At 39.0% G+C, this 25454-nt stretch overlaps 1 protein-coding gene across 2 annotated transcripts in view; it reads left to right on the top strand.

Moving 5' to 3' along the window:
- Window positions 1–25454, top strand: part of clcn2c (chloride channel 2c) — a 456139-nt gene that overhangs the window by 179254 nt on the left and 251431 nt on the right. For both annotated transcript variants that reach the window (XM_052017638.1, XM_052017637.1), the window contains exons 3-4: window positions 5840–5971; window positions 24702–24830. In XM_052017638.1, coding sequence (XP_051873598.1) covers window positions 5840–5971; window positions 24702–24830 — 261 coding nt within the window. The remainder of the gene's footprint in view (window positions 1–5839; window positions 5972–24701; window positions 24831–25454) is intronic.

The raw sequence follows: 25454 nt of genomic DNA on the forward strand, positions 1-25454 counted from the left end.
ATATTTAAAACAGCCTGATGTTGTGGCTACTGCCCTGAGGTTATTTCTTTCATTTTTGCCAGATATTTCCATCCATAAAATTATTTATTTTTTATTTATTCATCCCTTGTTGCACTTAAATCTTCTGTCCATTAGATATAGCTTAAAGTTTATATACAAAAGGGCTTCAACAAATGCTGTGCAGAAGTCTCGAGTAAATAACAGTACAATGTTTATCACAGTCCATTTTGTTTTGGGGAGCTAGTGTATACTTTATATGAAATGAAGTGTTTTAGTAGAAGGCTAAAGGAGGTAATACTCTGGTTTCCTCCTGATAACAGATTTCACTGTTTTACATGGAATATAAATTAATCCAAGGATCTGTGTCTGCTTGGCCACCCTCTTAAAGGTAGAAACCACCCTGGCCCATCAACTCTCATATATTGATTGCCAATATCAGATCTCCAAACTGGTATTGTTCAACATTGGAAATAAAAACAATTTAATTTGTGGGATTAATTTCTTTCAAACCCTTGCCCAGTTTCTCCATCTTATTTATGCTAGTTATGTATGTATATTGCTTTGGTACGTTTATTTCTGGAGTTATTTTAAAGAATGAAAGTTATCTTTTCTCAAGTTTTTCCAAATAACTCGATCCTCTGATTGTTTGACAACAATCTTAACTGTCTTTTGTGCCATCAGTGAAATATATTGAAAAGGCAAAATGCTAAAACATGCACAGAGAATTTCTTGCATGTGCTGAAAGGTAACAGGAGTTGGTACCAACATTTCTCTCAGTAGGATCATTGCAGCCAACCTGTCACCATTTGGCCGTATGCCAAGCTTTGCTCTCAATTTACAGCAATTGAACACAGGAGCACTTAATGCTGCTGTGGTTTTAGCCATTTTAAGCATTCAGTTAGCGACAAAGTATAACAGGCCGCAAATGAACAGAATTAAGAATTCATTTTGCATGATTCAAATGAATAGAACCCCAGGTCAAAAATAATTCTGTGATTTCACAGATATGGGTTTGTCATCGAAGCCATGTCAGTTCTTCAGCAGCACATATTAGCCATGTCAATTCCAGAGCGCTCTCGGCATGTAATGGAGCTCCTGGTGGAGATATGAATATTTACCACTCTGTGATTTAATTGTTTTTTTCCCCATTTATTTTAATTTATGAGCATCTCAGATGAAGACATTATGTATATTGTTTCCTTTAGGAACACTTTTATCACATTTTTTACACAACTCCAGTCTCTTGCAAGTGCAGAGTACAGCTGTGCTTCAACCAGGATTCAAGAATCAACAGGCCCTTCCAAGATGCAAGGGGGATGAGTGTGGAAGTTATTTCATAACTTACTGTTGTTTGAAGAGCTGCACAAAATCTGAACTACCAAATAAAAGGAATCTCCTTTTTGAAGTGCCTGAGTCAGAGGACAAAAACAAAGTAATGAAGTCAACCTGCTCAATTTTGGACCATTATAAAATTGAACTAGTTTTAAACATGAACGATTGTTCCTTGGTCAGAGTGTGTTTGGCCTTGTCAAAGTTTAGCAAAGTTTAGTTGTAATTCCTTGACAGTAACTGGCAAAAACTTTCACTTTCAACTGAGTTTGTCAATAAGCCAAATGCAACATTATTGCTTAAGAATTTAATCAATCTTGTCAGTCCAGGCAACTGGCTGAGTGCCATCCTGAAATAGAAAGGAAGTTCCTTTTAAATTTTTAGGCCAAGCTTCATTTCTTTTTGTTGATGCCTGCAGCTGTGTGAAGTCCAGCAGGTTTTCTTTTTAATTTACACTTTTGGTTTTCTTGACTGAAAAGTTTTTCATCATCTTCCTATGAAAAATTCAGCTTATGGGTTTGTTATATATAATTCATGTAAATAGAAATGAAACAATAAATAGGAACCAATAATATGAATTTAAAACAAGAAAACTGAGATGTTTTATGAATTGTAATAATATAAATTATGATTTCAAAGCTTGAAGGACATGGATGCAATTATATCAATTTTATGTGCAATTAAAATCAGAATTAAATGAGATTAACATTTAAAATTGTGAAATGAATCATTTTTAATAACTTGACAGGCCTGACTATATAGTTCAATAGTCTATATTTTTATAATATATTAAATTGTCATTACATTTCATAGTTCACTGATTAGATTTAATAATATTACTGCGGATGTTAATGATCAAGTTACCTATTGCATTCATTAAATAACTAACTGCCTGAATTTGGTAATTCAATTACTACAGTATATTTTATAAATTGGTGACAATTCACAATGGTATTGAGAAATAATTCTCAGTTTATTAATTTATGACTTCAGGTCTGTTATTGTGATTCAATGCATCTTGTCCATGAGTGATGCCATGAGAATCAACTAATTTTATAATTTCTGTGAGACAATGCAGGAAAGAACTTCCTGAATGTATTATCACATTGTAACTGACTTTTTTCTGTCTTTTCTGCCATGGGCCAATGATGTGCATAGCATGCACGTCTTTCCTTGGTGATATTAAATGTAAAGATAATTAATAAAATAGACCAAATCAACGGAAAGAGCAAAAATTAGCCACCATCTTAACTAATGGTCCAGAATTTGCCGTTGCGATGACCACAGCATGTTGTTGTTCACTGTTTTTCCTCTATAAAACTGATAGCAACTTCTGTGAAACAGATGTCAGGATGTTACTGTCCGTGACAACCTGCTCTTTCATAAGGTGCACTGTTAATTCATTGGCAGTGCAGTCATCGCAATCAAGGAACTAATATGATTTTACTGTTTTATAGTTTTCAAGCTGTAAAAAAAAAGTAAAATATTAAGTCTCAATGAATGAAGTTTAATTGAATTTTTAAGAAGTATCTTAAGTTTTAATTTGTACGAAACAGTCAACCTGGCCTGGGACAAAGCAGATTTAATGTGTTGAATTATATTCCCTCAGAAAAACATATAAAATTTCATTATCTTCTCAATCTTCATTTTGCTTTTTGTGAAATAACTAATAGTCAAAATGTTTTATTTCCTGGTTTCCTGTTTGATAATTATTTAATTTGATTGGCTGCTCAATCTGTTCTGTGACATCGTGTCTAGGGAGTTTGACACCAAGTAGTATTTAAAAAAAAGTGTAAATCCGTGTCACAGAGCCAACTAGATTTCCATTGAGAGGTTTCTTCACAATCAGCAGCAAACAACATCTCTTTCTGCTAATCGCCAAATCTGGAACAATTTTTTTTCTCCATTTTCAGCACAAGTCTCAATGGTTTGGCATGTCTTCATTTATTCCTAACTAATCGATTGAATACGCATTAGTAGGAATTTAATAAATTTGGAAAGTAAACTACTAATTTGCCACATCTAATTTGATCAAGCATTTTTTTAGGCAGCCCTCATTTCTTCAATCATTTAACATTGGCTTCGAAGTCTATACATCAGTAAATGATGGATTATTCTCCATTTTGCACTCCCTGATGCTCAGTGTCACATACACCAAGGCCCTCTTCATATTGGAATCTTAATTGGTGGCTGTGACTTAGCAGTGGATTTGAGCAAAAGAATAAGTACTGTACATGATCTTGGTGGCCCTTACTAGTTCGTGATCAGTCCTTCCCACCTTTCGATCCAGCCTCTCTGGCATCCCTGGGTTTTTGCCTTCAAAGCAACAGGTTCAAGAGTCACCCTTTTGAATTGGGCATGTTGACCCAGCAGGTATGATGGGGCTTGTCTGCTCACTAAAATTATTAACTTTGTGGAGGACCATTTGCCTTCTGTCCTACGATTGGCCATATACACAAAAAGCAAATTTGGTCCTATGAACCAAAATGAGCCTGTTACTCCAATCTAGTCTTCAGCTCAGTGTTGAAGGCACTATTCACTGAATACTTTTCCATTTACAAATGAATCCTGGTAATTTTCATTTCAAAAGAACACAAATTTACCATATCACTTGGGAACTATAATAGAAGTCTCTAAATGGTTATAAATATTTCCACACAAATTTACCATATCACTTGGGAACTATAATAGAAGTCTCTAAATGGTTATAAATATTTCCTTCCAAATTGTATATTACTCTCATAGCCACTTCCTTTGTTTGTGTTTATTACTAAATTAATATTTGTGATGAAAAATTGCCAGACTTCTTTTTCACCTAACAAAAAATAGAGAATAGTACTGACAACAGTGAGCATACACTGTGTATGATTTCTGGCTGTAAACCGTGATGTTCTGCAAAGCATTTTCTATCATTTTGTTTGGATGGAACAACTGTTTGACTACAGCCTAAGTGAAATCTACAAGTCTGTGGATAGACCTTAGGTGCTGGCAGAAAAGCAGCGTTTAATGTTGAATCCTTAACAAGTATTTGACACTCTGGGTTGTTTCAGAACAGCTCTTCATTGGCCATAGACATCTATTGAATCACCATAGGCATTGCTGTATGTGAGGCTTCTTGGGAAGCCACATATTTATACAGCTGGAAAACTAATACTGTAATTTATAGGAAGTAATTTCAAGATATAAATATCTTCCAGATTTGGCCAGTTTCAAATAAAATTGGGTAAAGTAATTCTTGATATGGTTTATACTTCAAAGGTAATTGGCCAATTGTTTGAAAAGTACACAGCTAACGTAAGTAGGTATCCATTGGTGTTCCTGGTTCTAGCAAATGGGTGTGAGAATTATTTCATGTTATATTTGTGGCTATGTGGCAACTGTCATTGTATAATGGGTACCCAATGGGATGGCATGTTAACTATAAAATAGCAGCAGTATATTTACAGAAATAGCAGACCTGGTGAGGTGAATTAACAAGACTCGCTAATACAACTTAAGAACCAATGTACTCCATATTAACACCTAGGATGCCTATAGCAGTCCCAAGTTGTTGTAGCTTTATACAAGGATGTATCTGGAAATAATGGGGCTAGCTCCTGGGCGGTTCTCATTGTATTGAAGATAACTTCAGAATGTCCTCTATGGATGTCTCTATAACGATCAGGGGTGTGATTAGAGTGGCACAAACCTACAGAATTAGATCTGATCATGATGCCACCAGAGACTGATCATACAGGGCTATTGGTCACAGTCCTCTGTACAGGATTGGCTCAGTGTTAATAACTGAATGTTTGTACCTTGGGTGAAGATACTGCAATTTATTTCAAAGTGCATTTAAGAATGCCATGCTTTGTACAATCAGTGAGTGTGTGGAGCACGTCCAGTAATATGAATGGGCTCCTCGCCCTCCTGCTGGTGTAAGATTGATTGAAGTAAGTACTCCTCTGCTTGACCTGAGAACAGACGAGTGTGAGTGATTCTTTGCCGCACAAAATTCCAGTTCAGTTCCGTTTAAATACCTGTCATTGTCCTGGACCAGAACAGTAAAGTTAAAGGATATTATCAAAACAGAATTTTTATGGCAGATTTTGTAGTGTGACAACTTTGAAATTGTAAGATGATAGATTGAGTGTGTTTTTTGAAAAAAAAGATCTAGTTGGAATATAATGTTATTCTGGTATCTGATCTGATTAGTACCTTGCTGGTATTTCTGATGACATCAGCACACCATTCCCATTTATAGTTGTTAACTGTCTTACACGACATGTCAAGATGGTGAGATTGTGTCATTAAGTAAAAGCTATGATATGTTGGAAATGAAGGCCTGTTGCTCTTGCAGCTTGTAACAGAATTGAGAAAACAATGTGAAAGCTACTGACTGTGAAGATAATTAATAACGACATTGTTACCTGTTGACAAGTTGACAGGTGATCTCTTAAGTCAATGTTTGCAAATGATCTCATCTGTAATCTGTTGCACTATAACACCTTCCATTTCTTTTCGTCTGCAGTATTGAGCGTGCGATGCCAAACATTCCTTATCTCAAAAGTGGGGGAAGACTGGATTTTCCTGATTTTGTTGGGATTGTTGATGGCCTTAGTGAGCTGGGCCATGGACTTTGCCATTGCTATGTGCTTACAAGGTAAGAACACAACATTGCTGATGGTGAATGAAAATATTAAGCTCCACAGAAAGAGCCACTACTAAAAATGTTGTTTTTTTCCCAGCTGAGCTTTTCATTAGGGGTGACATAGGGGTGCAGCAATAGCAGCTGGTGCTGCTGCCTCTCAGCTCCAGGGATCCAAGTTTGATTCTGTCCTCCGGAGACGTGCTGTTAGGTGAATTGGTCACTGTAAATTACCCCTAATGTAGGGAGAAAGCAGGAAAATTGGGGGAGTTAATGGCCAAGTGAGAGAGAATAGGTTAAAGGAAAATATGTTGGGGAATGGGATCGATTGAATTGTTCTGAGAGCCAGTGTGTTTCCAATGAGCTGAACGGCCACCTTCTGTGTTATGAAGGAAAAAGTAACCAGTGTGGGAAATCTCCCATCATTTGGCTTATTCTGATGACTGTGAAGTATCTCCTGATGTTATAAGGCCACTTTAACAGAAATTGATAAGAATTTGCTTCCTTACGGGAAGGAGAGGCGGGCTTTCTCTGTAATTTCTCTGGTAGGTGATGGTTAATTGGTTAGAATGGAAACAGTAGCCACTAAAATAGACTCAAAGTTGGGCTATTTTTGAATTGGACAATATTACCAAGTTTTTTTGACCCTGTTATATTCAAATCCATTTGTACTCCAGATGACACTCTCATAGACCATGAAGGTAAGTGTAACTTCAAGGTTATGCAATAGCGAGAGGGTAGGAGAACTGAAAATTTAATGTGAACACAATCATCTGACGATGCGATAACAGAGTGAGATAACTTATTTGATTAAGATGAGCCAGATTATCTTCCCTTTGTACTTCAGTAACCTGGCAATATTTCAACAATTTTATCATTTCCTTGCCCTTCATAGAATACCTTGGCTCTGATATTTTTCTGGTAGGAATGAGGGTGATGTTGGGGGTGGGGTGAAAAAGCTGAGAATCCTGGGAAGTGCTGAATTTAACAATAGGTCCTAACTAGCATGATGCAGGTAACACAAAATTTGGTGGACTTGTGGATAGCTAGGAAGGTTTTCAAAGGATGCAATAGGAGATAGGTCAGCATATTGCAGCTGTATAAAACTTCAGTTAGGCCACATTTGGAATATTGTGTGCAGCTCTGGTTACCACACTATAGGAAGGATATGGAGAGTTTGGAGGGGATGTGGAAGAGGTTCACCAGGATGTTACTTGGATAGGAATGTATTACATATGAAGGAGAAGTTGGACATGGATAATTTTCTCTGGAGTAGCGGAGGTTGAAGGGCAACTTGAAAGAAGTATATAAAATTATGAGAGGCATAGATCGGGTAGGTAGTCAGGATCTTTTTCCCAGAGTGGAATTGTTAAACACTGGAGGGCATAGCTCCAAAGGTGAGAGGGGGAAAGTTTAAAGGAGATGTTGAGAGGCAAGTTTCTTTTGCACTGAGAGTGGTAGGTGCCCTGAACATGCTGCTAGAGGAGGTGATCAAAGCAGATACAATAGCAATGTTTAAGAGGCATTTAGACAGACACATGAACAGGCAGGGAACAGAAGAATACAGACCACGTACAGGCTGGTGGGATTAGTTAGATGGGCATCATAATTGCGTAGACATGGTGGGCCGAAGGGCCTGTTCCTGTGCTGTGCTTCTCTGTTTTTCTAAAAACCTGTGGGTTGGTAGGTGAATTGACCACTGTAAATTGACCGTAGTGTGCAGGTGAATCTGAGGGGGAGGTGATATGACTGTGGGGAGAATAAAAAGAAAACTAGGATTAATGTAGGGTGACTGTAACTGGGTCGTTTCTGGTTAGTTTGAACTTGATGAGCCAAAGAGCCTATTTCTGAGCTGCATCTCTCTGACTCTATCATTTTCTTCTCTTGTGGGATGGGTAGATTATCAGTGGATGGGTGGTGTTAAGGATGTCAGCTAATTGGAAGGCAGACTAGAGATTGGGATTAAAATAGAGGGCACAAGTTTGGCTGATGATGGGACAGACTGCAGATTAGAATTTGGATTCCCCTGAGTTCCTGGTTTGCCCATGGGCGGTCTGGAGCATGGGTTTGTGGGGTGGGGATGTTGATTAATCGCAGGTTAGGTTGAAGATTAGGATTTAGTTGAAGGAGATTTGGAGAAATTAGCCAATTATGGGGCAGGTTGGAGATGAGAGTTTGGATATTGGGGGATTTGGATCAGACTATTTATGGGGTAGTTTGAAAGGTTATAATTTCAAAGGGTTGACCTAACACAGAGCAGGTTAAAATTGGATTTGTGTTGAAGCTGTAAGAAGGTCAGCCAATCAAGGTTGTATTTAACATTTAGTTGACTGGCTGGCATTCTGATTGATCAATGGCAAATTGGAGACCGGAGTTTGGGAGATGAGCTCCAACCAATCACATATTAAGGCTGAAAATTAGTGTTAGTGTGGGATTAATCTATCTTTTAACTGACTCCTCTAGTGATGATCTGCACACTTGCTGAGTGCACTAAACAAGAAAATGATAAAAGATTCACATTGTTAAATTCACTTTTCAGAATTCTTACCTCCCCTTTCGCCATCCTTTCCTTGCATCCCCCAGCCAATCAAGTAGCACATTGTAGATTGAAGCTTGGGTGGGTTCGGCGAACCAACAGGTTGTTGATCAGTATTTGGGCGTGGCCAGACTGGAACAATATGACAAGTGGATAAGTGTTGGGTGGTCAAAGGCATCCAACCTTTGGGATTTATTGGGGATTATGGATTGGTCAGGGAGAGCTTGGATTTCCTAATCCTGACCCACAGATTTGTTAAGGGCAAATTGTCTTTAACCTCAATTTGATAGAATTTTTTGATGAGGTAGCAAATGGAGTTGTTGAGGGTATAGACTACCAGAAGGGTTTTGATAAGGTACAACAAAACAAACATTTACGTATGGTTATAAAGTTGGCTGAGTAATAGACAACAGAAGGTCGTGGTGAATGATTGTTTTTTTTGGACTGGACTGAATAATGCTATTTCCCCAGGGATCAGTATTAGGACCAGTTGTTTCTTTGATCTCAATTAATGACTTTTGTGCAACAATTCAACAAAAAGGGAAAGATACTAAAACACCACAAATTTTTGAATTAATTACATACATCTATCGTAGGGTCATTAATTTCCTCCTCATGCACTTCGTACAAATTTACCTTCCTCTTCTAATTGTGACTAGTTCAATTCACTCAAGTATTGATTTTAGCTCTCCCCCCGCCCCCCCCCAACTCCCCCTTTCAAAAGAACCAATAGCACCACTGCATGTCAAACACCTGTTGCTATGGTGATTTTCCTTTTGGTATTAAAACTGTAAAGGATTTATATCTCAACTATAATGGAGAAAGATTACAGTGGTGTTCCCCAGGGATCGGTATTAGGGCCATTACTTTTTTTTAAAATCTATATGCGAGCCACAATTTCTAAGTTTACAGATCACACAAAAGTTGGCAGTATTGTGAACTGCGAAGAGGATAGTGATGAATCATAGCAGATGGGTGGAATGGGCGGACGCCTGGACAAATGTGAGGTGATACATGAGGATGGGAAGAATGAGGGGAGTCAACATAAAATAAGAGATACTATTTTTTAAAGAGGTGCAGGAGCTGAGAAACCTGGAGTTATGGGTGCACAATTCACAGATCATGGCAGGATAGGTTGAGAAAGCAATTAAAGCATACACAATTCTGAGCTTTATCAGTAGAGATATAGTGTATAAAAGCATGTAAGATATGTTGAACCTTCATAAAATATAGTTCCAGCCTCAAATGGAGTATTGTGATCGGTTCATTATAGGAATGATATGAAAGTACTTGTATCTGGAAAAGATTTATGGAAATGATTCATAGGATGAGAGACTCCAATTACAAGGATAGGTTAGGACTGTCTTCATTAGAGAAGAGAAAATGGAGGGACATTTGATAGAAGGATATAAAAGGATAAGGGGTGTGGACAGAATGGGTGGTGGGAGACTGATCCTTTTGGTGGACAGGTCAAGGCCTGAGTTCATAAAGGGGAAGGGAATCGCGAGTGACTTGGACATTTTTTGTTACACAGCATATGGTTGGAATCTGGAAGACATGGTGGAGGCAGGTTCCATTGTGGCTCTCATTAGGAAATAGAATAAATTTATGGTGAGGAAAAATTTGCAAGGCTATGGAGAAGGGGCTGAGGGATGGAATCTGTTTGCTGGCATGGACATGATGGGCCAAATAGCTGCCTGCTGTGTTATAACTAATCTATGATCTCATAAGCAGGGCTCTGAAATGCCATTGCTATTTGATTGGCGCCTTTCATCTGTTTTCTCTCAGGGTTCCTATGTGCTTGGAAACCTGGTCAGCAGACAGTAAAGTGTATTACAGGCTCCCAAACGAATTGCAGGAGACTGATTTAAGTACTATACTTTTGGCCAGTAGGCTGAGAGTACACCATAGCCACATTAACCTTGAGTGACATTTAACCAGTACACTTTATCCTGCTCTCCCATTTTCAAGTGGTGGATTAATATTCTTAATCTCTCCACCACATTGCTGAATAACGATAGTTGTGAAATTTATGGGTTGGTATCTTGGATATCTCCTGTCCTCTCATCAGAAGGAAAACAGAGGTTGCTTATAATAACCAGTGGATAAATAACACATTGAATCTCATAAAACTCAATATTTTAACCTGCAGATGTAAAGGTTTTGCAGTACCAACTTGATATATCTCCAGCTACTCATGCAGAAATATTTTACAATACCATTTTAAGAGCACTATTTCACACAATGTATCTCTTTGGAATATTGGAATATACTGGTAAATATAGTTATTGTGTTTAAATCTGGAAGTCCTGATGGAGTAGGTGGTTCAATCTTGATTTTGATGGCAGGCTGCATTTGTCTTTTCTATAATACCAAACCTAGTTTTAAACTGAAATGGTGTGGGTGGTTTGGGGTGGGGGGAGCTGTGGATCAAGCCAGTCACAGAGTAGTTTGAAGATGAGGCTTTGAACTGGTTAGCAGTCACAAAGCAAGTTGGAGGCTAGGTTTGCGTTGAAGCTGGTGTGGATTTCCATTTGTGATCCTGTGTGGTCCTTGTACTTGACATTGTATTAGAGATCAGAATGTTGATTTGATACAAGGTTTTTTGAGGGGATGAACTTAATTGTAACTCGGAGCTACAAGGATTTTATATTTTTCAGATTCAACAACAGTTTGATACTTTCTAAATATTATTCAATTGGTTTGAGGGTAATTTTATATTCTAACAAGAAGGTTCTTTGCTGGGGAATGAAACAAAGATTTGGCTTTCAGTCCACAACCAACACATTGAGCATTCCTGGTTTAGGTTTTGGAAACCTAGGAATCTGTAAGCACTGCTATATTTATTGGTTTCAGCCCTCAGTCTCACAAGTTCATCAGTATTGGACAAGATTCACATTTCCATTTGCTGTTTTAACAAATATTTATAGACACTGTGTAGATTAACAAAGCAGTTCTGAATTTTGAATAATCTTGTGTTTTTGAGGTTTTATCTATTGAAATTGAATTCTGATTATCCAGACTTAATATACAAGCTATCCACAATTGACGTGGGTTTGTGCATGTTTAAAAACTTTGCTTAGCTTTAGGTGTGCAGGCAGATTGCAGAAGGGTGTAAGAGCAATAGAATTGTAGATGTGGGGGATTTTAACTTTATTTATTGGGATTTCCTTAGTGCAAGGGGCTTAGTTGGGGTGAAATCCATAAAATGCATTTGTGGGTTTTATGAAGCGGTATGTTGAGAGTTGTACAAGGGAGCAGGATGAACTTAACCTTGGGGAATGAAGATGGGCAAGTGATAGACGTCTCTCTGCAGGAACCATTTGGGAACAGTGACCATAGCTCGGTAAGCTTCAAGTAGTCAAGGATAAAGAAAAGGCTGGTCCCCGAGGTAGGACCCTGAGCTGGAGGAAGGTAGATCTCAATAGTGTAAGACGGGACCTGGCAGAAGTAGATTGAGAGCAGCTGCTAGGAGTGAAAACAACATCTGACAAGTTGCTCCAGATTTCCAGCATCTCTCATGTCTCTGATAGGTGAGAGGTAGTTAAAAACAAGATATTAAGAGTTCAGAGGCGACATGTCCCTGTAAGGATATGAAGTAATGTTTGATCAAGAAAAAGAAGGAAGCATATGTCAGGCTTTGGAAGTTGGTATCGAACCAGTCCTTTGAGGTTTATAGGGGATATAGGAGAGAACTTAAGGAAGAAATTAGGAGAACAAAAAGGGGCCATGAAATGACCTTGGCAAGTAGGATTGAGGAGAATCCTAAAATCTTTTTGTAAAAATGAATACTTGTCATCGGTATTCATCGGAGAAGGATGTGGTGACTGGACAGTAAAGGGAGGTGCACCCTGATATTCTGGAGCATTGCATGTCAGGAAAAAGGAAGTGTTAAAAATATTGGAGCACATTAAGGTGGATAATTCCTTGGGGCCTGACAGGATCTATCCCAGGATGCTAAGCAAAGCAAGGGAGGAGATTGCTGCGGCTCTGATAGAGATTTATGCTTCTTCGTTAACCATGGGTGAGGTTCCAGAAGACTGGAGGATAGCTAATATTGTCCCTTTATTCAAAAAGGGCAGTAGGGATAAGCCTGGAAACTACATGACAATGAGCCTTGCGTCAGTGGTAGGGAAGTTCTTGGACAAGATCCTGAAGGACAAGATTTATATTCAGAAAGGCAGGGATTGATTAGGTGGAGTCAGCATGGTTTTGTGCAGGCGAGACCACGTGGTTAAACTGGAAAGAGCGTAGAAAAGATTTCCAAGGATGTTGCCAGGACTGGAGGGCCTGAGTTACAGGGAGAGGTCGGCCAGGCTGGGTCTTTATTCCTTGGAACGTAGGAGAATGAGGAGCGACCTTATAGAGGTGTTTAAAATAATGAGAGGCAGAGATAAGGTGGATGGAAACAGTCTTTGCCGCAGGGTAGGGGAGTCCAACACTTAGGGGCACAGGTTTAGGGTGAGAGGGGAAAGATTTAAAAGGGACCTGAGGGGCAACTTTTCCACACAGAGGGTGGTGAGTGTATGGAATGAGCTGCCAGAGGCAGTGGGTGAGGCAGGTACAACAGGATCATTGAAGAAGCACTTGGATAGGTTGGTGGAGGGGTGGGGCTTGGAGGGATATGGCCCAACGCAGGAAATTGGGACTAACTGGGTGGGCACCGTGGTCGGCATGGACTGGTTGGGCCGAAGGGCCTGTATCCGTGCTGTATTGCTCTGTGACTCTGTGAAATCTGATTGAGTTTCTGAGGAGGCAGCTAAGAAAATGGATGAAGGCAGCATGGGGAACATAGTTTACATGGACTTTAATAAAGCTTTCGATAAGGTCCCATATGGTAGGCTGGTCCAGTAGGTTAAGGTACAAGGCATCCAAGGCGTATTGGCAAACTGGATCCAAAATTCGCTTGGTGATATGAGGTAGAGGGTCCTGGTGGATGGGTGTTCATCTGACTGGAAGCCTTGTATATGTGGTGTACTGCAGGGACCTTTGTTGTTTGTCATATATATAAAAGAGTGTAGGTGGTTCGATTAGTAAATTTGCAGATAACATGAAAATTGGTCGAACTGTAGATAATGAAGAAGGTTGTTTAAGGATGCAGAGGGAGATGGATCAGCTGGAAAGTTGGGCAGACCAATGGCAGATGGAAATTCATCCAGACAACTGCGAGGTAATGTATTTTAGGAAGTGAAATTCTGGTCGGGCATATAGAGTCAACGGCAGGGTCCTGAGGAGCTTTAATGTGCAGAGGGACCTTGGAGGTGCAAGTCCATAGCTTGCTGAAAGTAGCGACAGAGTTGGATAGGGCAGTGATATTTGGTGTTCTTGCCTTCATAGGCCGGCGTATTGAGTTTAAGAACTGGGGCATCATGTTGCAACTGTAATTTTTAAAAAAAGACAGCATTTGAAATGTAGTGTGCAGTTCTGGTTGCCACACCACAAGAAGGATGTGGAAGCAATAGAGAGAGTGCACAAGCGATTCACCAGAGTATTGCCCAGAATGGAGAGTTGTAGTTTTAAGAAGAAATTGGATAGACTGGGTTTATCCTCAGTGGAACATAAAAGACTTAGGGGTGACCTTGTAGAGATTTGTAAAATTATGAGGGGGCATAGACAGCACAGCTAATCAGGGCAGGGGAATCTAGAACCAGAGGGCCTGAGCTTAAAGTGAGAGGGGAGAAATTTAAAGCAGATCCGAACGGTAAATTTTTCATATCGAGGGTGGTGGTTAACTGGAATGAGCTCCAGAACAGGTAGTGGAGGCAGACAGAATTAAAAGGCATTTGGACAGGTACTTAGGCAGGAAAGGAATAGAGGGATGTGGGCCTAATGCAGGCATATGGGATTAGCATAGATAGGCATTATGGTGAGCATGAACAAGGAGGGCCAAAAGGGCTCATTTCTGTCCTGTATGATTCACTCCAAAAGACACATTGAACAAATATTCAACAGCTGCACCCAATGACTGATCTTGAAACATCAAACCTACTTTAGAGGAAATTTACAATTATGGGTGGAAATTTAGCAGCTTCACAATTTGACAGACACCACTTTATTGTATTCTGGACTGAAATTAGTTCCCAGTTTCTAGAGATGGAGGGAAGGTGTTACTTGTCACTTCATTAAACAGCTTGTAGGTATTAAGTGAGAATGAGAAATTGCTTTTCTTTTAATTTGATCTGGGCTAAATTTGAATTCAGTAGCCTGTGGGATAAGCTATGATGGTACAAGATGCATAGAAATGTCTTTACGCTTGTACTTCTCATCTTTCAGATGTGTTAAGATAATTTGAAGAGAAAATTATTACAAAACAAATGCTCTTTATAAATCAATCTCATTGTTGTTGATATTTTAAGTACTTGTGGCCTGTCTGGCCTCAACCATTACAGATTAGATTTCCTGAATATTGGGTAAATCGGTGTAAATCTGCACTATCTTCACAAAGAGTTTCTCTTCCAATGATTATTTTGCTGCAAAAATATTGTTCCTGACTCACCTGCTTTCCCCAAACTTACTGACAGGGCTGTTGTAGAACAGACTTCAATTCTTGCATCTTTTCATTGATATTATCATCATGATCAAACTCCCCAATGTGTACACAAAAAGATGATCAAGTAATTTTTGTGTTTCTCAGTTGACTCATTCCATCTTCAGACACTTTGATACTGTCATGACCTAATGTTAATATTGATTAAATACCCCAGTATTCCTAGCATTATGTTTTTTTGTTCATATTAAAACTGCGGTGCTATTTCTCCACACTGGGTTCTATATTTTGAGTATTTTCTCATCTGGATTTCACTTCAAATCTTTCACCCATGATACCTATCTACCGAAACATAGTCTTTGGGACAAGCTTTGCAGTTCATTTGATTCTATCAAGTCTTCAAGTAACGGAGAAATTCTTCCAAAACAGAAAGTCAACCCTTGAGGCTGATTCATTTCCAGAATATCAGTCAAAGTTTTGTATCAAGTTGGGCAGAGATAGAGAACAGTTCAATTGCCTCATAACATTGTTTTACAGTTCTTGCCCTCTAACCTTGGTATCCAGAAGCATCACATGGACTAATTTAAATTAATGGTAATGCATGTTAAGCTTTGGGTGATCAGTTTGTCCTCTTTGTAACTCAGATGCCTTATGGCACTTCCATGTTTAATGTTAAGAATGCATCTTTATTTCTCATCTGATGATTAGTTACCAACATCTTCTATTATGGATGGCAATAATTTCTAAGTAGTTGCTTTAAAAATATAACCTATTATTCTTTGAGGAAGTGGTTATGCTGCTTGGATGTATGGTGAATACCATTATTTAAGATATATATAACTTGTACCTGAATATATGAATATTACCAGTTTCTCCATAGCTAATATAAGGCAGTGAGAAAAGTCCTAATGTATTTTGATTCATTGAATACGTGATACTTTTAAGCTATGTCTTTTGTTTTCTGATCTTGATTAATCTCTGAACCTACTGCTTAACAAAATCCCCTGTGTTGTGTTTTGTCTTTTATCTGCCACTTGCAAGTTCTCTTGATCTAGTCTGTATAAATTAAATGCACAAGGCATTGTCACAGACATTTTTTAAATTCAGATTTTGGTTTGATTTACGACAGTTGACTATAACTGGAATAGTTGAAAACAACTGCTTTTGATGTTTTTTCATTGCTTTTAATGCAATTTCAATAGGATTCATGAAAATTCATCTTACTAGAGAACAAGGTGATTTTTTTCCTTCAGCAATGCCATTTTTTTAATCTCGGGTTACGTGAATCAAATAATATGGCATATAGATAAAGCTGAAACACATATGAATGAATTTGAAACAAATGATGCTTGTGGATTAAGACGTACGGGTAGGTTAATTTGGGTTTAAAATGGGCGGCGTGGACTCGTTGGGCCGGAAGGGCCTGTTACCACGCTGTAAATAAAAAAAATAAGTACTGATGCTGTGCAAAAGCAAAAGACTGCAGAAGCTGGAAATTTGAAATGAAAATGGGTGAAGCTGGAAATTCTCATCAGGTCAGGCAGCACCTGTGATTTAAAAAAAAAGAGAGTTAACACTTCAAGGTGACATTCTTTCATCACACTGAGCATTTCACTCATTTCCTGTTTATGTTGATGTATTAAACTCTCTTTTCTTATCACAGATGCTGGTGCAATGCACTTAATCTGATGACCTGCCCAAACAGTGATGAGAAAGATTTATTCACAGCGCTGTTTGCTGTATAGAGCAGGTTGACATGTAGACACATTGCCACATGTCCTTCAAACAATAACATATAGCTTGTTAACATTCAATGAACTGTCGATACTTGATTTTTCGTAAAAAATCAACTATAGTAAAGTTGGTCACCGTGAATTTCATGCACAATTCTGAAAGTTTTGTGAAGCTAATCTTAATTGAATGATTAGTGAGTTTTGCATTTATAGAATAGGGTCTAATTCAAGAGTCAAATTAGTAGAAGAATAAGAAATATAGCTTAGGGTTTAATAAGGATGATTAAAATAGGGAAAATAATGAACCAGAATATTACAGGGCTTTTCACTCTGTTGCATCCTTTGTAAAGGATAGGGAGTAAATGAATCAGAGTTTAACGCATCTTCCAGTTCAGACAAAGAACTGTGAACCTGGAAAACAAACGCTACCTTCTGCTCCTACCAGGTACTGCCAAACTTTCTGTATATAGTGCTGTGAAAGAATCTTACTCATCTCAGGTTGGGCAGATCATCAGAGTAGGTGCATCACATCAGCAGTTTAATACATCGTTATAAACAGAAAAAGATAGAAAATAAAAGAATGTCACCTTGAAGTGTTAACTCTCTTCACTTATCACAGATGCTGCCTGACCTGATGACAATTTCCAGCTTCACCCATTTTCATTTCAAGTTTCCAGTTTCTGCAGTCTTTTGCTTTTGCTCAGCATCTTGTTGTGAAATTAAATCCACAAGCATCATTGGCTTCAACTTTATGTCAAATTTGTTTCAGCTTTATCTATATGCCATATTATTTGATTCACAAAACCAGCTCCTGAGATCAAAACAAAACATGGCATTGCTGAAGATAAATCACTCCTTTCTATGTTTTGATTAATTTAATGAATATTATTAAAATTGCATTAAAAGCAATAATATATTTGCCATAAATTTTGTTAAATTTTTTAAATGAGTTGTACAAAGTCTTGGATTTTTGTCACATGCTATTTAGATATGATCTAGTTAATAATGTGCTTATAGGATGAATGGAAACAGTTTTCTAAGAGGTTATGAATGGAGTGAGCCTCATTAGTGCATACTCGTAAATTAATGTTTAGCTTGGGTCATAAGATAAATACAAAGGGGAACAGTCATTCAGCTTGTCTTGGCTCATCTGTTTGGAAAAGGCTGCTTAGAGCATGATAACTAAAGAGGATCTCAGAATGCCATACTGAGACATATCTGGTTCTAATGAGGCCAGTATGAATGGTGTGATGCCATGTAGGCATTATTTAGTTTCTTTCTATTTGAAAGTGATAGATGGTACTTAAGAGAAAATTTAACCAACTATTGCATTTGCACTGCAGTCATTTTTTGTTTGTCTGGATTGCTCTAGTTTTACTACATTTTTTGATTAGGTTCAGTTCCAAGTAAAAAGTTTATTTTCTAAAGATCACAATTTGTATAAATAATTAGTTCTCATGAATGTTATTTGCAATGGTGCATTCTGTCTTTCAAGTTTCATAAAGATATACTTTAAGGAGTGTTAATATGTTGTAATGAACTTGCCATACATTATGTAACAGCAGTACTTCTACAATTTTTGTAGTTAGTTCTTGAATTATTTAAGTTATTTGTAGTTTAATGAAAACTTTTCTTTCTGTTAAAGGAGTATATTATAACATAGCCGTTGTTACCTTATTCCTTCGTGGAACTTGGCTCCATTGCACAAAGTAAATGATGGTAGTACAGTGATTAATTTGCCAGAAGTTCAGGGGCCTCGATCAGTAATCCACAGACTCATGGTAGCTATGGAATTTAAATTCAATTAATAATCTGGAATCTTAAAAAAAATCATTGATGAGCCTCCTGAAGAAGACACACCCACAATATTTTTGGTTAGAGACTTCAAACTTTACGGAACTGTTGATGAAAGAACAGTGATATATTTTCAAGTCAGGATGCTGTGTGATTAGAGGGAATCCTGCAGATGGTGGCGCACCCATGCACCTGCCTCACTTTTCTTCCTTGGTGGATTCGGGAGATGCTGTCAGAGCAGCCTGGATAAGTTACTGCAGGGTGTTTTGTGGATGGTATACACTGCACTATGGTGTGCTTGTGGTGGAGGGAGTGAATGTTTGAGGCTGATGGCATTCCAGTTGGAAACATTTATCCTGGATGATGTCAAGCAATTCGAATGTTGTTGGAGCTGCCCTCATCCAGGCAAGTGGAGAGTATTTGATCACAGTTTTATGAATTATAAGTGATAGACAGGCATAGAGTGTCAGGAGGTGAGTCACTCACTGCAGGATACTCAGCTTCTGGCTAGTAGCCAGGGCGTTTATGTTGCTGATATGGTTCTGTTTCTCGTCATTGTTGGCCACAGGATAATAATGGTGGAGAACTCGGGTGGGAATGCTATTGAATATCAAAGATAAGTATTTGGACTCTCTCTTGGAGATTGTCATTGTCTGGCACTTGTGTTACTTACCACTTATCAGCCATGCCTTACTGTCATTTATGTCCTGCAGCTATCCGGCATGGGCTACTTCATCTGCAGTACATTGTGAATTCAATTGAACATTTGAATATCCACCACTTTGCCAATTATGTATCTAAGCCACCAATATCCTATGAATAATTTTCCCAGTAATCTTGCACATAGAATCTTATAGCTGTGTTTCTACGTTTCGTGGAATCGCACTGCCGGCGCACAAGGTTACGGGGGCAGGTACATTAGGGACATTTAAGAGACTCTTAGATAGACACATGAATGATAGAGAAATGGAGAGCTACGTGGGAGGGAAGGATTAGATAGATATGAGAGCAGGATAAAATATTGGCACAACATTGTGGGCCGAAGGGCCTGTACTGTGCTGTAATGTTCTGTATTCTATATACATCTGCTATGTGAGACTTTGATAAATCTTCCCTTTAACTGCAGCCAATAACTCTGAATTTCACCATCGAACCCTGACCAAAGTATGACTGTGCTGCAAATGAAGACCACCATGTTTGAATGCCTTTTCAGCCATTGTTTTGAAGGGGAGTGCACTATCTGTTGTACCACAGAGATGATCATGTCTTAAGTGAATGCCTGTTGCAGGGAAGGCTCAAACTCACGGCCATGGTTTAAACAAGACTGCATTCCCAAACAAGGACAGAAGACCAATCTGTTGTGCACTTAGACTTGTGCGTCACAATTGGTCAGTTTAATCATTTTGGCCTCCTGCGTTGGAAAGAATCTTAAATTGAGAGGTGTTCGTAATGAAAATTAAAACATTGATATTTTCATTTATGAGAGAAGCCGTCTTTTTGGCAGCATGGCATATATCAGTGATTCATTCACTGCAGGAACATGGCTACTGCGGCTCATAAATACCAGCTCTCAGCATTTGACACCTGTATTTCGATTCATGTGTCAGCCTTCCACAGGAACAAATAGCTTCTGTCCCCACCGGGACTGGAGGTCACCGGCCAAAGAAAAATGTTTGAGGGCAAGGCTGGAGCTCAGTAAAAACAATCTTCTTGATTGTTTAATTTAATTAGTCTAATGCTTCAATGAAAATAAGAGATGGAGGATTGCTATTTGAGAGCATTGAACATTTATGATTTTCACCAATGTTTTAAGGCTTTAAACACAATGACCTCAAATCTCATTAGTGTCCAGGCAAGCATGCCAAGGTATTGTGCTATGTGTCAGTAACTCTTTTTTATTCTGAGCCTCCCACAGCAAAATTCAGCTGTGCCTGAGGTCCAGGGAATTGGGCACAACTGAATAGCCTTTACACATTTTCTTTTGGACACTGCATGGTGCAGAGCATTGGGTAAGCCTGGGCAAGTGGAGGGTCTCAGGATTAAGTTAGGGCCCTAGTCAGGGGTGACGCAAATTCGATTATGGTAATCAGGGGTTTGTTGGGTGTGAGATCAGTGGACGGAAATAGGGTCAGTGCCACGGTACAAGGGGACATCTGGTAGCATAGTGGGGAAATCAGCAGCATCAAACAAACAGCTGGAGGAACTCAGTGGGTCATGCAGCATCTGTGCGAGGAAAGGAACTGTCGACATTTCAGGTCAAAACCCTGCACCAGAATTGAGCAGTCAGGACTGGGAAATCAGCAATCTGGGCACTGGGTAAACAGTTGAAGCAATGGTATGCCTCCAAAACCAATTGGGCTGAAAGACTGCAAAATTAATAGGCCAAAGACAGAGAGGCAATTGTAAATTAGACTGGAGAATTCAATTTCACATTAGTTTTAAAAACAGAAAAGATTGGAAAGTTCATATTAAGAGAGAGAGAAAAACAAAACTATCAATAAATTAAATGTTTTGAAATTTTATATATTAAAATAATGAATAACAATTCCTATCTGGAAATGTGAATTACAACATGTAATATTTTATATTCAGCCCCACGAATATTGTCTGGCATTAGTATTACAACACCTTGTTAAGCTGGGACTTAAACTGAACAAAGCAGGTCAGCTTTCTCCGGTCAGTTGAACTCAGTTTCTTTATACTGTGCAGTGGATCTCACCAGTCAGACACCAAGCTATTTCCATTGTTAAGTCTGGATCTACATAACTCGAATAACTAATGTATTTCTGAGTTTTTCAACATGTGCGCTCTGTGTACAATAAACCCCCCAGCCCCCAACCATCTTGAGAGCTTTTTATGGATCATGATGTTTGTTTAATTGCTAAATCAGCATAACATCAGCCTCTTGGATAAGGATGTGGGGAAGGGAGGGAATTTTTTAAAATAAATTCATTTACATGGATATCACTGAACATGCCTGAAAGCATGTACCACCAGGCTGAAGGACAGCTTTTATCCCACTGTTATAAGACTATCCAACAGTCCCCTAGTATGATAAAGTGGACTCTTGACCTCACAATCTGTCTTGCACCTTATGGTCTACCTGCACTGCACTTTCTCTGTAGCTGTGACACTTTATTCTGCATTCTGTTATTGTTTTACCTTTTCTTACCTCGATGCACTGTGTGATGAATTGATCTGTACGAATAGTATGCAAGACAAGTTTTTCACTGTACCTCGGTACAAGTGACAATAATATTCCAATTCCCCTGATGATGCTGGCATTTATTGTCCATCCTTAATTGACTCTCAACTGAGCACGCTGATAAGAGTCAACCTTACTGATGGGTCTGGACTCGTATATAGGCCAGATTGAGTAAGGATGGCAGATTTTTCTTTCTCTAAAGATACAAGTAAACCAAATTTTTTTTTCACAAGAATCCAGCAATTTCACAGATTTATATTTTAAATTGCCATGGTGGGCTTTGAATTTGTCAGTATCAAAGACCCAGAATTCTGGCTGCAAGTCTAGTTACCAAACCACCTATGTACTGTACTGGAACTTGTACTTCAATAGCATGGTGGAGGCCACTCAGCCATGCTGGCTCCCAGCAGTCTCATTGTTTCAGTTCTCTTCTCTTTATTCCCCTGTACTCCCACAGCTAATTCTCTCTTGCACTTGCCCATCAACTCCCACCAATTCTCCTGCCCCGCACCTACACCAGGGGCAATTTACAGTAGCCAAGTAATCTACCAGCACATCTCTGGGATGTGTGAAGAAGTCAAAGGAAACCCACACAAACTCAAGAAAATGGTGTCCAAAATCAGGATTGAACCTTGGCGCCTGGAACTTTGAGTTTAGATTCCAAATGTGGTAAAATTGCACCGATTGCCTTTCAACTATTTATTTGCATTGTTAAAATATCTATGACACTTCCTCCATAAAAGAAACGTGTCTTGATAAGCTTGGATTACAACAAACTCTAAAATGCTGAAAACAGCACCAAATAAAAATTGGACTTTATGGGACATGAAGATTGGTGGAGTTGTTGGATAGTCTTAAGCTACAGGGTGATATTGATGTGTCAGAGGAATGGCAGATGAAATCAGATGTATGTGAGGGAATGTGTTTTGGGAGCACTAATGAGTGCGGGACATGCACTATGAATGGTAGGGTCCTAGGGAGTATAGAGGAACACATGGACCTTCATGTACATCCAGAGCTCCTTGTAGATAGCAGCACAGATGGATAATGTAGTTAAGAATGCATATGGGAAACTGCCCTTCATTAGTTAGGGCAGTGAACACAAGAGCGGGGATGTTATGCTCCAACTTTATAAAACATTGGTCAGACCACAGTACTGTGTGGAGTTCTGGTCATCATACTATAGGAAAGGTGTGATAGCACAAGAGGGTGCAGAAGAGATTCACCAGGATGTTGTCAGGGATGAAGCATTTCAGATATCAGGAGAGACTGGAGAGGCTAGCTCTGCTTTCCCTGCAGCGGAGAAAGTTAAGAGGGTACATGAATGAGGTGCGTAAAATTATGAAGGGTATAGTTAGGATAGAGGCAGGAAACTTTTCCCCATATCAGAGGTCAATAAAACTAGAGGACATGGATGTAGAGTAGGAGGTAGACTATCCAGAGGGGATCTGAGGGAATTTTTTCACCCAGACAGTGTTGAGTGCTCAGAATATACTGCCTGAAAGAGTGGTGAAAGCAGAGTCATTGACAACATTTTAGAAGTGCTAAACGAGCACTTAAATCACCTAGGCATAGAAGAGCAGGTGCTGGAAGGTGGCATTAATATAGATGGATGCCCACGTCAGCATAGGTGTAGTGGGCGGAATGGCCCTGTTTCCATGCTGAATGACTCTACTGACTAGGAGGGGTAATTTCCCAGACTGCACCAGCAAATTTGAGATGAGTAAGGGTCAATAGGTGTCAAGATTTGATGGCAGAACATTAAGAGTATTGTGAGCTGTTGTATATTCAATACAAATTTACACTGGTCAGATGGACTTGTACTCCATACACTTTGACAATGTCAATGTCAAAATATTTTTTAAAACCCCCTCCCTCAGTATTGTGTTCTTTGGAAGCTATTTATCTACAGGTCTGATTACTTATTTTAACACCATCCAACCCCATCCAAAAATGGACAATTTGACTCCCGGATGGGTTGTCATGGGTTGTCAAAACTGTGCGCAGTTTTGGGCCCCGCATCTTAGGAAGGATGTGCTGACGTTGGAGAGGGTTCAGAGGAGATTTACGAGAATGATTCCAGGAATGAAAGGGCTTAAGTATGATGAGCGTTTGTCGGCTCTTGGACTGTACTCGCTGGAGTACAGAAGGATGAGAGGGGACCTCGTAGCGACATTTAAAATGTTGACAGGTAAGGATAGAGTAGATGTGGCTAGGCTGTTTCCCTTGGTGGGCGTGTCCAGGACCAGAGGGCACAATCTTAGAATTAGAGGGTACAGTTTCAAGACAGAGATGAGGAGAAGTTTCTTTACCCAGAGGGTGGTGAAATTGTGGAACTCCTTGCCACGCACAGCAGTGGAGGCCAGATCAGTGGGGGTATTCAAGGAGGAGATAGACAGATATCTAAATAGTCAGGGTATCAAGGGATATGGGGATAAGGCTGGCAAATGGGATTAGAATAGTTTTTTTTTCTCTCTCTCTCTTTTTTCCCACCCCATTTCTTTTTCCCTTTTCCTTGGAGCAGACTCGATGGGCCGAATGGCCTGCTTCTGCTCCCTTATCTTGTGATCTTGTGAACTTCAATAAACCTGTTAACAAACCAGCCGATCCTATCAGCTCTGTACTGACCTTCCCTCAGTTAATATTAGGCCTTGGATTCAGTGAAAGGAACTGATGAAAGGCGTGACACTGTTCTTTGTAAATGTGGATTTACATTATTTTTGAGAATTATATGATTGTTAATGCAGCGAAAATAAGACCATCACACAAGCAACTACTGACAAATAATCTCAGAAGTTTCTTTAAGCATGTTAAACAGAACAATAAAAATAAAACAATTAATGTACAGGTTTTATTGAGAATTCACAAATTAGTGTTGATGATTATTATATCATAGCATGGTAAAAGTCAGGTGAACAGAATTAAAGATACCTTTACCAAGTACCCCTTAGACTTCATTTTAACATTGGTTGCAATGCTTATTTCCACAGCTCAGAAATGGATGTACGGTGGCCTGGAACACAATGTCTTTCTTCAGTACTTGGCCTGGGTTACTTACCCTGTTGTTCTCATAACCTTCTCAGCAGGATTTGTCCAGATCATTGCTCCTCAGGCAGTAGGTATGTACCCCTTGATCTAAAATATTTAATACTGCAATGACTTTGTGTAGCAGCGCTGATCATTTCTATGTTGCACCTATTCTCAATATCATTTATATGTTTGCCTTTTCTTGGTGCCAGTCAGTAGCTGCTCTTGAAGGTGGCTTTCAGTTAACTTAAATAACTCAAAAATACCAAATGTACAATAAACTTTAGAACTTATTACAATCAAAAATGATGGGAACATACTCTGCATTAACCCAGCTAAGTGGTGCTGGCCAAGCATCTATGTAGTTACTGATTCTTCCTATTTAAATCAGGACTTTAGTTCACGTTGTCATGGGTCACTAATGTTCACCAATAATGCTATGCAGCCCAAATGTCTACCAAGTTCATGCTTTTCTCCCACATGGAGGAAATATTCTGATTTATTTTTTGCATGGACTTGTTTGTGATTTTGCTGATCAGGAAGATCTTCGCAGTGAAATTTAGTTGTGGTCGTCATTACTGTCTGTCTTGTTTTTAGCTGTGCTCACTCGCTTGGTTCAATGCAGCAACCTATTTACGTTATGGTGACCAGGAGGAAGGAACCTGGCTCCCTTTGTATAGTTGAATTTGTGAACAATCACCCATCATAAATACAAC

This window comes from Pristis pectinata, chromosome 6, assembly GCF_009764475.1.
Source record: "Pristis pectinata isolate sPriPec2 chromosome 6, sPriPec2.1.pri, whole genome shotgun sequence".
Lineage (NCBI taxonomy): Eukaryota > Metazoa > Chordata > Chondrichthyes > Rhinopristiformes > Pristidae > Pristis > Pristis pectinata.